General features: G+C 49.6%; 1 protein-coding gene across 4 annotated transcripts in view; it reads left to right on the forward strand.

Annotated features, from left to right (window-relative positions):
- Positions 1-14,535, forward strand: part of FSHR (follicle stimulating hormone receptor) — a 133,042-nt gene that overhangs the window by 59,322 nt on the left and 59,185 nt on the right. For all 4 annotated transcript variants that reach the window (XM_077334928.1, XM_077334911.1, XM_077334918.1 and 1 more), the window contains one exon: positions 14,036-14,110. In XM_077334928.1, the coding sequence (XP_077191043.1) occupies positions 14,036-14,110 (75 nt within the window). The remainder of the gene's footprint in view (positions 1-14,035; positions 14,111-14,535) is intronic.

Consider the following 14,535-nt stretch of genomic DNA (forward strand, 5'->3'; position numbering starts at 1 on the left):
GGACACGAATTGTGAGCCCCGATCGGAAATCACCTTGTCCGGCAGCCCGTGCAGTCGGAACACGTGATCCAGGAACATCCGAGCCAACTGTGAAGCACTGGGGACACTGGCGCAAGGAATGAAATGGGCCTGTTTGGAAAATAGATCTACCACCACCCAGATCACCGTTTTCCCCTTGCTGGGAGGCAAGTCTGTTATAAAGTCCATGGAGATCACTGACCACGGCCGGGTCGGGACCTCGAGCGGGTGCAGCAGACCTTTCGGCTTGCCAACCCCCGGCTTGCAGGTCAGGCAGACAGGACAACCACTGACGTAAGCTTTTGTGTCCCGCCGCAGACTGGGCCACCAAAACCGCCGCCGGGCCAACTTCCAGGATTTTACGAAACCGAAGTGCCCGGCGGTCTTAGCATCGTGGCAGAGGCTGAGGGCTTCCCGTCGTAGCCCTTCCGGGACGTAGACAGCCTCCCCCCTCCGCCAGAGACCGGAGTCCAAAATCAAAGAGTCCCGGAGCTCAGCCAGCTCCTCGTCTGCCCCATAGGCTGCCACTAGGCGGTCTCGGAGCGGGGCGGTCGCCGGGTCGGGCTCCCATTCCTCCCTGGCCCGCCGCCTAGTGACGACCCCCCGTCCCAGCTGCTCCTCGCCAAACACGGACCTGGTGCAGGGAGCGTACCCCTCCCCATAATGCGGCAGACGGGAGAGGGCGTCCGCGAGGAAATTCTCTTTGCCGGGGATGTGACCAAGCTTGAAATTGTACCGCGAAAAGAACTCCGCCCACCTCATCTGCTTGGCGTTCAGGGATCGCGGTTGCCGGAGCGCCTCCAGATTCTTGTGATCTGTCCAGACCTCGAACGGCTCCTCTGTTTCCTCCAGCCAATGCCGCCATTCGGTGAGGGCGAACTTAATCGCAAACGCCTCCTTCTCCCAGGTAGACCAGTTCCGCTCCGTTTCGGCGAATTTTCGTGAGAGGTAGGCCGTCGGCCTCAGCTGTCCCGCCTTGTCTCGCTGCAGGAGAACCGCCCCGGCTGCTGCGTCGCTGGCGTCGACTTGTACCACCATCGGCTGGGTTGGGTCGACGTGCAGTAGCGTGGGCTCAGACGCGAAAGCTTGCTTGAGGGCCAGGAACGCTGCCTCCGATTTCTCATTCCAGCCGAGCGCTGCGCTGGGCCGCATGGCGCGATGACCTCTCCCCTTGGTACCTAGCAAGTCCGTGAGGGGAGCCACTACGGAGGAGTATCTGGGGATGAAGCCTCTAAAAAAGTCAGCAAACCCCAGGAAGCTTTGTAGCTGTTTCCGGGTGCGGGGCCTTTCCCAGGCCAGCACCGCCTGCACCTTCTCGGGGTCCATAGCTATGCCCTGGGCTGAGATGCGGTAGCCCAAATAGTCCAGGGAGGGACGGTGGAATTCGCACTTAGCCAGCTTCACGTATAGGTGGTTTGCCAGCAGGCGCTTTAACACCTCCCTCACCAGGGTCACGTGCTGTTGGGGATCTTGGCTGTAGATCAGGACGTCATCCAAATAAACCACCACCCCCTGAAACAGAAGGTCCTGCAACACCTCATTAATTAGACTCATGAAAACCCCAGGTGCCCCGCTTAAGCCGAACGGCATCACTTTAAATTCGAATTGTCCCAATTGACAGTTAAACGCTGTTTTCCACTCATCCCCCTCCCGGATGCGTACCCGGTAGTACGCCTCCCTTAGGTCCAGTTTAGTGAACAGAGTCCCTTTGCCCAGCCGGGCCAGCAAATCCGGGATCAGCGGGAGGGGGTAAGCGTTCCCCGCTGCGATGGCGTTGAGGCCCCGGTAGTCCTGGCACAGCCGTCGGGACCCATCCTTTTTCCGGACGAACAAGACTGGAGCACCCATGGGACTGGAAGCGGGCCGGATGAAACCTCGGGCCAGATTTTTATCCAAAAACTCCCGGAGGTCCTTGAGCTCACCCTCACTCATCTTGTAGATGCGCCCTTTGGGTAGTACCGCCCCCTCTGGGATGTTGATAGCGCAGTCCGTGCGGCGGTGTGGGGGTAGCTCGTCCGCTTCCCGCTCGCTGAAAACGGCTGCGAGGTCTCGGTACTCTGGCGGGACCTCGGGCTCTGGTTTCTCCTGCTGCGCCGCCGCCGCTCCCCTGGGACGCGCCGCCGTCCTCTTGTGGCTGGAATTCTCGTGGGGGACCCGATGCCGTGCACCCACCGTCAAGTCGAACTTCAGGGTCCCCGCCCGCCAGTCCACCACGGGGTTGTGTTCCTTCAGCCAATCCAGGCCCAACACCGCCCGATATCCCGCTACGGGGACCTGGATCAGCCACCGCAGCTCTTGGTGGTCCCCTATGTGGATGGCGATAGGACCCACCTCTTCCCCGAAAGGTCCCCCCTGAATCGGGCTGCCGTCCATCTGGACGAAAACCAGGGGAACCTTCCGAATGCGCTTCGGTAGCCCCAAAGCCCGGGCTATCTGGGGGTGGACCATGCTGTGGTCGCATCCAGAGTCCAAAAGAGCCTCCCCCACCCAACTTAGTCCGTTCTCCGGGTTCCGGAGCTCTAAAATTACCACGTTCGGAGGTCGCGCCTCATGCTGCAGGGGTTTTCCCTCGCACCGCGGGACCTGCTGCCCGGCGCCGTCTACAGCAGGTCCTGGCCGTTTCCCGTCGCCTGGGCGCTTCCCGGTTCGTTGCGGAGGTCCTCCGCCCGGCGTGCCTGCTGGGGGCGTGTCGCACCTCCCCCCTGGGAGAGCCCGCGGTCCTCCCCCCCTTGCCGTTGGCACGCTGCTGCGAAATGTCCTGACCCCCCGCATTTCAGGCACAGACCTTCCCGGCGTCTCCTTTCCCGCTCGGGGTTCGGGGGTCGTTTGGGGCGAGAGTTGTCGGGGCCCGGTCTCGGCGCCTCGGCTGACCCGCCTTTGGCCTCCCGGGGGGGTGCGGCGGCCCAACCCAGGCTGGCTTCCAGCTTGGCGACCACAAAACACCACCCCTCCAGTGTAGACAGATCTTCTTCCGTCCCCTTGATCACGGCCCATTCCCTGAGCTTCGGGTTAAGGCCCTCCCGGAAGTACTCGATTTGGGTCTCCTCGTTCCAGGAGAACACCTTGCCTGCTTCCCTCCGGAAAATGTCTATATAGTCCATAACCCCCCTAGTACCCTGTCGAAGTCCCTTGATCCGACTCTTTGCCTTGTCCTCAGCCTGGGGGTCCTGGAATCGTCGGCGGAGCGCGACCACGAAGTCCTGCAGGTCCCGAGTTGCCGGGTCGCCGCGCTCGGCCAACCCTAGGTACCACTGACCCGCCTTGCCCTGGAGACACGATGCCACCCCCCAGACCAAGTCCTCGGAGTCCTCATACCGGTCTCCATACCTCCGGGCATGCGTCAGCGCGTGGAGGAGGAACTGCGGGAGGTCGTCCGGCGTCCCGTCGAAACGCGCCTTAAGCTCTGGGGGGGAACGTTTTGGAGAGTAGTCCGACCCCCTCCGGATCCGGGATTCTCGGCGTCCGCCGTCTCGTCCTGCTCCGCTCCACCGGCTACCAACTTGCCCAACGACGCCGTGCCGCTCCCTGCCTTGCACGTCGCTCCTGCGTTGGTCCGGCTCTCGCCGCCCCGTCGGCTCACCCGCTCCCCCGAGATCCTCTGCTATCTCGCCTCTCCGCTGGCCGTCTCGCCTACTCGGGACTGAAAACTGCTCCGGGTCGGGGTCTGGGGCCCGCTCACCAGTACCGGGCTCGTCCTCGTCGCTGGAGACGTCCTCACTCGACGCGATCCCCTCCGCCGTTGTATTACCAGTCCCCCCGGGCCCGGCCCGAGCTTGCTCACGGGCTTCAGCTGCCTGCAAGCGCCTGGCCAAGTCCGCCATGGCCCGCCGCAGGTCCTCTAGGGATTCCTCAGGTCCTACCGGGCGAAGCGCCTGCCTCAGCTGGGTGTCCCAGGTTGGGGCCAACCCCCCAGACCTCGGCGCGCTCCCCGCCGTGCTTGGGAAGCCCATGGCCCGGCGCCTCCCCTTGGCCGCCGCTGCCGAGGGTCTCGGGGTCCCGGACAGCTGCTCCTGGCCCCCCGATTTTCGGAGGAAATCTCCCGGGGACATTAAACTCATGTTCCCGGGGTTCGTGGGGGTCGAGACCGCCCCGTTGCTTGAAAACGCCATCTCTGGATCCGTCCCGATAAGCGCTCGGATGCGATGCCGACCCTGGAGTTCGGTGGGAAGCTCTTACGATGTCGGGAACCCGCTTGCTAACTGAAAAACAGGGTGCCCCTTTGAAGAAAACGTCACGCCAGGCCTGGTGAACGATACAACAGGAACAAGCTTTATTTCAGCAACGTGGAGTCCGCTGGTATGGAGTAAGAGCTTCCACCGAACTCCAGGTGGAAGCTCCCTTTTATACAAAACCCACCTCCTTAGGCTGTATTGCCCCACCCAGTACTTGCGGAGGGAACATGCTGATACAATCATGACTCATGCACATATGCGAGGTTTTCCGGGGTTCCTGATGGCCCATTTTCCTGGAACAAAGGGCCATCTCCGGGCCCTTGTCAAAAGGTGGAGGGGGACATTGAGGTTCTTTAGCGGCCATTGCCACCTCAACGATCGGGTGGGGCGCCCAGCTGCCGGCTTGCCTATGATCACCATGCCCTACCTCCGTGATCGCGGGCGCCTCTGATGGCGGGGTTCGGTCCCGTTCCCAAGCCACCAAGGACCGAACCACGACAAGACCTTGCATTTAGCCTGTAGATATAAAGCTGCTGAACTAAGTAATCCTCATTGTAAAATATATAATACATATTAATATGCCAACGTTGACAATGTACAAACAGTGAACAAGATTAAATGTGTACCAGTACTATAGTCACAAATTTGTATGCATATACACAAAGGTTGATATGCTGAGACCTTTTCTGCATGATGAAAAAAAGCCAGGTTGTCATCTGGCAGCAGGTCTAATCCCCACTTCCAGATGACATTGGTGACAGCCTGGGCCTGCCTCAGGCCTGTCCAGATTGAGGCCCTTATTTGCACCACAGCAAGGGAACGCAGATTCTCCCAGTGTTCCCTTCCCTGGTGCAGGCACCATCTGGGCCTATATCGGCCCAGGCCTGTGTAGCAGGGAAAGGCTGGACCTTCAAAGCCCAGCTCCCCCCCGAGCTGTGTATGGTGCCCTGGAAACAACACAAAATGCCCAAGGCAGCTCTGCAACACCACCAAGCCATCTGGGGCATTCTTTTTTCTGTTTAGGAATGCATTATTGCTAATGTGTTCCTAAACAGAAGAACCCCCCCACCCGCACCCTCCTCCACCATGGCAGATCCTTTCTGCCCCAGCTGCCTCGTTTGGAGGCAGAAATCCACAGCTGACAGGGTTTCCCACTGAAAACAGTCCCCCATGGGGTTACAGGAAGTGGCTGGGCAAACTGCCCCTTGACATAGAACTGTCGGCAGCCCAGTACAGATGCTGCTGTGCAGAATGGGGATCTGCCATAACAGGGAAATTGCCATGGGAAACAGGTTGCTGAGCCCTTGTTGTAACCTAGTAGGACTCTTATGTTCTTAGGCCATTCAGCAGTAGGGCAAGAGAGCTCAGGCTTTGATATGGTAATAGGGATATTTTAATTAGTTTTTGAATCTCTGCAGGATTGGAAAATATGTACTTCCTCTTTGTTATATGTAAACTACACTGAGCAAGAAGGGAGGGTGGTGGTGAGTGAGTGAGTGAGTGAGTGAGTGAGTGAGTGAGTGAGTGAGTGAGTGAGTGATTGAGTGAGTGGATGAATGTTGTAAAACAGTGGTCCCCAACCCCCAGTCCAGAGACCAGGACTGGTCCGTAGATCATTCAGCACCGGGCCGCGGTTCCTCCTCGTCCTCCTCCCCGGCTGCTGCCTCGGGTGCTGCCCTGCCACTGTGTCGCCAGCTCACCTTTGGTGCTCTCCGGAGGCCGCCATGGCTGGGGCTCTTCCTTGGCGTGGTACTGTACAGCTGCTGCTGGCAGTGCCCCCAGCAGGCAGTAGGAAGTCAGGGGCGCAGTGACGTCCCTCGGCAAAAGACTATCCCCCCCCCCCAGGCCTCAGTCAAGCGTTGACCAGTCCCTGGTGATAAAAAGGTTGGGGACCACTGTTGTAAAGGAAGTGATGAACAGAAAGTGAACAAGTCTAAATTTGTTTCAGCACAAAAAGTGTGATTCAATTGCTAAAAGATTTATGAGCTACCCAGTCAATCCAAAATATCTATTTTTTTTCTAAAAAATGAGTTGCAGTGTTTAAATTTAGATTTAGCTCTGCATGAACGGTTCTGACAGGACTGTGACTCGCCCAAGGTCACCCAGCTGGCTGCATGTGGAGGAGTGGGGGATCAAACCTGGTTTACCAGATTAGAAGCTGCTGCTTTTAACCACTACACCATGCTGGCTCCCATGCTATAAATTAGGGAAAGGTTTCTGAATCTTGGTAGATGGAAACACTAGCATACAAAAGTGTACACTAATGACAAATTAAAATGGTAACAGCAAAATAGGAAGAGTGGGAAAGTACCAGAACTCAGGAGTTTTTTGTTGTAATATCGGGAATGATATGTATTCTATGCCTCTTCAGTGATAATTGTCACTCAATGGTAACTTACCTTAAAGTTCTTAAGGGCTGTTACGGAATTTAACCAACCACTGTCTCCACTTAATATTGTTCTTTTTTGTACTGTTTTAAGCAGCCATTGTGGCCCAACCTTCTTTTATTCAGCTGGGCAAAAACTGTGCATTCATGAACATCCTCAGGAGAACCATGCCTCTGACCCAAATATTGAAATGCACAGTGAAGCACATATCAACAGTGTGGTCTCACATTCACAAGGGTGTCCTTTCGAAGAGCAATGATTTCTGTGTTATACTCTTCATTTACATTACTCAAAATTATGCATAACTCCCTCTCTATCTTGAGGCCAATAAGCATACTGCTGAATTTTCATGACTCTGAATATGCATTGTCTCTTAGGCAGGAGACAACAGCCTTTTATGCTTTTTTCCCCCCACAAAAAATATTTTTGCACATTGCAAATTTTTTCCACCACCATTAACACCAGAGATGGTACAGATAGATAAATGGTCAACTGGAAGCCAGGGGGCCAGATCCATACCTATTTGAACTGTCTACCAATAGCTCTAGCAAATCTTGAGAGGTTTACACTGTCGTTGCCCACTGGATCAGAACCCACAACATAAGAACTCCAGCCCCATTCCTCTTTCTGACCATAACACTTTTTCAAGAAGAATGCTGATTCAGTTGCTCAGTCACTCAGTCAATGATTGGTTGTTTGACGACTGGGAAACTATCCCATTGCATGTAAACAATTTTAAACTCTATTTTTTCCAGGATTCAGTTTTAATCTATCTGGAACTGGGACCAAGGGGACTTGGGTTGAAATCCCCACTCTGCAATGAAACACACTGCTGCTGCTCAGTTTCTTACTTCATGAAATTATTATGAAGATCTCATGGGAATGGGAAAACCAGGTCAGCCACCTTGGGCCTGAACTCTTTGGAGACAGGATACAATAATAATAATTAGATGCAAATATCTGTGCCATATCATCATCTCACTGGTAAAACTGAGCCTAGTCTTCTATCTGTAAGTATCAACAATGCTGGCCCCTGCTGGAATCAAGAACTGGATTTTTATACCCCACTTCTCACTACCCAAGGGAGTTACAAAGTGACTTACAATCACCTTCCTTTCCTCTTCCCACAATAGAGATACCGTGTGAGGTAGGTGAGGCTGAGAGAGCTCTGAGAACTGGGACTAGCCCAAGGTCACTCAGTTGGCTGCATGTGGAAGAGAGTGAGGAATTAAACCTGGTTCTCCAGATTAATGGTTGCTGCTCTTAACCGCTACAGCAAGCTGGTTCTCAGTTACACGGCTCCCAAACTCGACCATAGGTAAAAGTGACTTCTAGGGCAGCATTGATGATAACATTCTGTCTTATTGAAGCAAAAGTAAGCCAAGGTTGTGAGTTTTTTTAATTGTTCCTTCATTCCATCACTCTTTTGATCAGCAAATCAAGCACCTGGTAGTCTGTTTTCTTCTCACTAAGGCCTGTCAGTGGGGAGAGACCTTGACCATTGTGCTACTAGTACAGTTCCTTGCAGAAATAACAAAATGGAGCTGATCTTTTGTTTGTTGCTGCCAATAACTCACAGCTGCTGCCAAAGAGCAGAGTGACTTGTTTGTTTCAAAACTTTCATGACTTGTTTGTTTCAAACTTTTGATATTAGCAGAGCAAAAAATTGAGTCTATTAATTTCTTTGCACCCCAAAAGTTTCATAAGGAAGTCACACTGCTAAGGTTGCCATTTTTTAATCTGAAAAATTTTAAGTAGTCCAGTCACTTTGAAAAGTCCAGTCAATTACTGAGAGTGAGGAGAAACTGACCCCCCACCCAGGCAGCTGGCCCACTGGGATTTTCCCAGTTGCAATTGTGGCCAATCTGATCCTGCCACCATAAGTAGGTCAGGATGTATTATTATTATTATTATTATTATTATTATTATTATTATTATTATTATTATTATTATTATTATTATTATTATTACATTTGTATACCGCCCTCCTCTAAGGCTCATGGCGGTTCACATAGAACATGACAGAACAATACATCACATTCAGTGATTATAATGAATGAATTATAACAGTAATAATAACAGTAGAGAAAATAGCATTCTAACATATTGTGTCAATAGCACATTTTTCTAGGACCATTTCTGCATGGGAATTAGCCTGCTTAACCACTTGTCTGGTAGCGGGGCTAATTCCTGGTTCTGCATGATGTTGGCAGTGAGTAGGGCCTGTCCCAGGCATGGCCCGACTCAAGCCCTCCATTGCCCTGAGGCAAGTGAATGTTGATGTATTTATGTCCCTTTTTTACCCTGGGGCAGTCCCGTGCAGCAGTGAAAGACTTGTGCTGTCCAGGCTCAGCTCCTCCCCCAGCTACAGCATCCCAGAAGGGACAAAAAAGTGCCTCGGCTGGCTCGGCAGTGCCATGCAACATCGCTGAGCCGCCTGGGATATGTTTTTTGTTTAGCAACATGGTATTGCTACCATGTTCTTAAACAAGAAAAAACTGCCCCCGCTGCCACCCTCACATGCAGCAGGACCTTTCCAGCCTGGCTGCCTCATCTGGAGACAGAAATCCAGAGCGAACAGGGTGCACCACCAAAAACAGTCCCCCGTGGGGATGCAGGAAGTGGTGGGCCAATGTACCCTGTTGCAGACACCTGGCAGCAGCCTGGCACAGCACTGCTGGTGCAGTAAACATCTAGATGTATCGCTGAATTTCGAAAGCTATCTCATTCAAGGAAACTATCCTGATTTCAGTTTTGTTACTTCTCTGTGATCAATTTAAAAAATAAATTGTACCATGTATATGTGAAAATTCCCCATTAAAATTTACTTTACATTTTTTTGCATTGACATTCCATAAAATGATGTAAAAATGCCATGTAAATGATATTAAAATGGTATATACATAGAGAGGGAATGAAAAAATAAAAGAGAACTGAAATTATCATTGACAGCAACAAAAATGACGAAAACCCAAACTGATGGCAAATGATACTATAATTTTTCTCCAATCGACTCAAATAGCTGTATTGACTCATTTGCCATCCCGGTCTGCAAAAGAAGGCCATGAGTTTTTTTTCCCCTAGAGTCTTATTTACATTTACAATAGCTCTTTAACCCAGCAGTAACCAGTTGCTAATGGAAGCAGCAGTGGGGGGACTTTGACTTCTATGCCCTTTCTATAGGACTTTGGGGGCCTCCCGTTTGCCACTGTGAGAAACAGAATGCTGTGTTAGATGGACCATTGATCTGATTCAGCAGCGTTTTGATCTTCTTGTAACACCATTGCATAGTGTTCCCAATTCCCTGCATGTGGCAGGGAATCCCTCCCCTCCAGACCCAGTCTCCCACCCTCAAGAAATTGAGTAGAGAGAAGAAAAAATGGCTTCCATAGTGATGATCTAGGAATTTCCTCTGGTCTTCATGGTTTTTACCACACAGATTCAGGGAAATGCCTAGATAATCTCCCCAAAGTGACATTGCATCCTCCCCAAATGCCACCCTCCCCAGGCACTGCCCTCAAAATCTCCTGATATTTCCTTTGCAGTATTGACAACGCTGCCATTGTGTGTGTGTGTGTTTGGGGGGGGGGGGTGTTAGTGGCTAGCCAGGCCATCTCTTGCCTTAATCACAGTGTATGACACAAAAGAATAAGTTTGTTTCCCTCCCTGTTATGTCCTGAAACAAAGCCCAACAAAGTCTGTATAACCTTGCCCTGGGTTGAATTTTTTAGTGGTAGCAAGGAACTGGCTTTTCGATATATAGATGCTATTAATTTCAGCACTCCTAATCTAAATGTAAAGAATAAAAACAACATGACTGCTTCCACATGATCGATTAGGCTCTGGTTTCCATTTGCTTGCATCAGTGTTTCCCCCCCCCCCCATTCCACAGAGAATCAGGCCCCTTCAGGGGCAGTCCTAGGGCTGTCCTGACTTGCCCCCTCAGTTGCCCCGCATCAAGGGAATGATCAGAAATCAATGCTCTATATTTTGATGCAGGATCCAATGGGATGTATGCTGGGGCTGGGCCATACGGAAGTGGGAAAATAAGGGTCATCCCCAGTCTGGCAGTCCCAGCCATCCCTCCCCGAGCATCACTTCTGTCATCTTCCCTTGCAATCTTCCCTGACCTTTGAGAAAAGACATGGCCAATCACATTAAAATTCAATTCCAATATAATGAAATAACAACCCCACTCCACCTGCCACCATGTTTGGTCGGCACCTTTCCTTCTTTCTCTTTTTTGCTTAGGATTTGCTTAGGATACTTAGTTTTAGTGAGATTGGGGACAGTCTGCATGTGTGTCGGGGGGATGGCACGATAAAACAGCCCCCCTTTTTGTATCCCCTTGTTTGTGTTGTTACAGGTTTATTATTATTACTAGAACTTAAGCCCGCTGTACCGAAAATACAGTGGGCGCTAGGAGCCCTCAGTGGGCTCCACCACCCCCACCCCACCACCCCCGGCCACCTCCCTGCCGCAAAGCCCTCTACCCCGGCCCCCTCCCAGTCCAGGCTCCCAGCTTCATGGCAGGGAATCCCTCTCAGCCAGCCTCCTCCCACCCCAAGCTCCCTGCTTCGCGGCAGGGAAAGGAGCTGGGCCGGCGCGTCACAGACCCTGCAGAGGAAGGCAATAGCCAACCATGTCTGCTTAATCCTTCACCTTGAAAACCCTATAGTGTCACCATAACTCAGTTGCCACTTAATGGCACTCTACCCAGCTTGCTGGGGGGTAAAACTGTAATGACTGAGGAAGGCACTGGCAAGGCCACCCTGTATTGAGTCTGCCATGAAGACGCTAGAGGGCGTCACCCCAAGGGTCAGATATGACCCGGTGCTTGTACAGGGGATACCTTTACCTTTACAGACATTTATCTCTTTTCATGTACACCAACTCTGTTATTTGGATGTTTTTTATTCTACACAATTAACAAAAAAAATATCCACTTTAGTGCAATTTTTTTTAAAGTATTTTGTCTCTGGGAGTAAAATTATTCAATTGTCCACTCTTTTCCTCTGATGTGCTGTTGCCTTTTAACAAAATCCATAGTATTTGTTCTGAAGCTGACCTTGTCTAATCACATTGATTGTGAGCAGCTGAAGGCTAATTGGGAGACAAGTTGCTATGGTAATTCCTGGGCCATGCTCTAAAGAAACAATGCTGGTATTTTTAAAACTGCTTATGGAAGTTACCTAGAAATGTATGGAGGCTTTAGAAATTAAGAAATAATTCATTCAAATTAATTCTGAATTTCTACCAAGAATGTGATATGCAACAGAGGAAGTTTCCATCCCTGTTTTGTTGCTTTCATTTCCCAACTTTTCTAAATTCCGTGTGGCTTTAGGATGCATGCATTAAAAAAATAATTTAGCCACAAGAGACATTTGGATAAAACTTTTCCTCTTCCCTCCCTAACGTTTCAGTCAGGACTGAGTGGCTGCACATTTCCACTTAATAGACAAAGGCTTGATGAGCCACACATTCTAATCCCTTGGGGGCCATGTGGGTGGTTGGGCTATAAATAAATGGTCCATGAGACTGAAACAAATGTGATTTCTTTCCTTCTCCCTGTACCATGATAGGGAGTAGGGGAAGCCGGTGAGTTTATACTGAATGGGGTGGGAAGCAAGATCCAGCTACAGTGAAAAAGTAGAACAGAACCCTCCCACATCATGACTGGAGCCAGCAAGAGTGGTGGTTAACCAGGAAGTATTTCAATGAAGACCTGATTCCTGCTGCAGTTGATTAATAATTTCTGCTGATGTTTTGGTGACAGAACAGCTCACCTTCCCTTGTTGAGTTGTGTCAGTTAATTGAGCATGTAGGGCTCCTCCCCACAAAAAAACGGGCTTCAAAGATTGAGTGAGCTGCTGTGATGTCATGGAAAAGCCGAACAGTCAAAAGGTCTTAGCACCCCTGCTTTCACTGGGTAAACTGTTGTAGTAGGGCAGTATCACTGGACTAATGGAGAGAGATAGAAAATGAAGTCTGGAGTCAGAAATACTGACACAATGAGGGACAGTGAATGCAGGGGAGGCTCAAGAAATAAGATTAAGTTCTGGGTGTGAAATTTGTGTCAGGGAGATATGTTTAATCTAAACAATATTCAAATCAGTTCCAGTGGGCTTTTTAAAAGCCCACTGAATACCACTGATTTCTCCACCCCACCCCCCACCCCTAGCTTGCCATGGTGTTTCCCTCCCCATTCCACCCTTTGTAAACAACTATCTTTTCCTGTTACATTGTAAGATAAAGATAATTACTTGAAACCTAGTGTGGTTGAACTAAAAATGATCACTAAGAGGGGTTTGTATTCGAGGTAGGAATCATTCACTTGTTCAGCTTGGGTAAATTGCAGGAGACAGCTCATAAACTTGAAGACATGGGGGGTTTTTTATAGGAGATGGATTGGAAGTTGTTGGATTTTTTTTAGTTTTGTTTAATTTACCGTTTTAGCTTTTTTTAAAAACTTGAAATATACTGTGTTGCTGTGAAACACCTGCTGTTCCCTGCTTCATCATAATGTGTAATGTCGTGGAATTAGCAATAGAACTTCCTCTTAATGGTGCTTCTTGGTGTGAATGGGTAATTTATATGCCCCTTTTTTTGCATTTTCCATTCACCCTTTACATTTTATATGGTTAGTTAAAATGTGTTTCTTCCTTGCCAGAAAAAGAAAATCACCAGTTTACCTTGCTTTGACATCTCAGTAGGCTGAGATACAGGGATTATGCAGAGAAGTCATCACTCTTCCCATTAATATCACTACCATTGTTCACTCTTAATACCAGCAATGTAGTTAGGTGTTTAAGTGTTGTACAGAATTAGCGAGGCTGTAATTTGGGCTAAGTGATACCACTTTTCCACTTCCAAATCCTTCTCTAAAAGATCAGTTTTTTTCTCACCACAACAGGGCAGTATTTATACCACAGTACTGAAAAACAGTAGGGATATCAGCTTGTTAAAGGGGAGGGGAGGACCCATAGGGTAGAGAATATGTGCCCTTGTCTTCCTAGGTTCCTGGATCTGTCCCCACATCTGGAGGTGAAGGGGCCATAAGTGGAGAGAATATACGGAGAATATATGAGAACGTTTGATAGGCTCGTCTTCTATTTATACAGAGTTGTTTTCAACATGGGGAGCATTCAAAAATGTTATTCTTCATTATCCAACACTCAGAGGTTTTGTAGTCTATTCTGCTACCTCAGATTTCTGCCACCTCAGAGCTCCTCACTCTATTGTGCCTGTAAACTAGGGGCCGAAGTGCAGTAACACTTTCCCCTCCCTATTTCTGCTACAAATGCTCACCTTTTATTTTTAAGCCGATGTTGTCTTTTAATGGTTGTCAGCTCAGAATTAGTGAACTCCTTGAAGCTGGCAGTTCACATGTATTTGTACTATTGGCATTTTCGACAAATGCAGAGGTCATTTGGGCTTATCTTTCCATTTTCTTGACAGAGAAATCTCTCAGAATGATGTCTTGCAAAAGATAGAATCGAATGTGTTCTGCAACCTTCCCAATCTCCTGGAAATGTGAGTAAATAAATATGACTAGAGGATAGAGACACCATAAGTAAGGATGAGACTGAATTTCCAAAGATGTCTGGTTTGATCAGAATTTCCCTGTTTTGATTTCATGTCTTACTTGTGCAAAAACCAATCATAAGTCTTATAGTACCAGTCTCTTTTTCCTCGTGCTCAATTTTTCCCATTACAGGGGCAAACAAAATCCCATGTAAATCACTGTAATTGGAGGCACACAGGGCAACTTCCTCTGAAGTTCACATATAAATCTGGGTCAATGAGGAACATAAGAAACCTTCAGAACCTGATCAATGTTCCAACTGGTCCAGCATCTTGTTTCACAGAGTAGACAATCAGTTGCTTTAGTGGGTCAACAAACTGGGCTTAGAGACGACGCCCCTCTCCTGCTGCTGCATCCTAGCATCAATATTCTG

The sequence above is a fragment of the Paroedura picta genome, chromosome 1 (assembly GCF_049243985.1).
Source record: "Paroedura picta isolate Pp20150507F chromosome 1, Ppicta_v3.0, whole genome shotgun sequence".
In the NCBI taxonomy this organism is placed as follows: Eukaryota; Metazoa; Chordata; class Lepidosauria; order Squamata; family Gekkonidae; genus Paroedura; species Paroedura picta.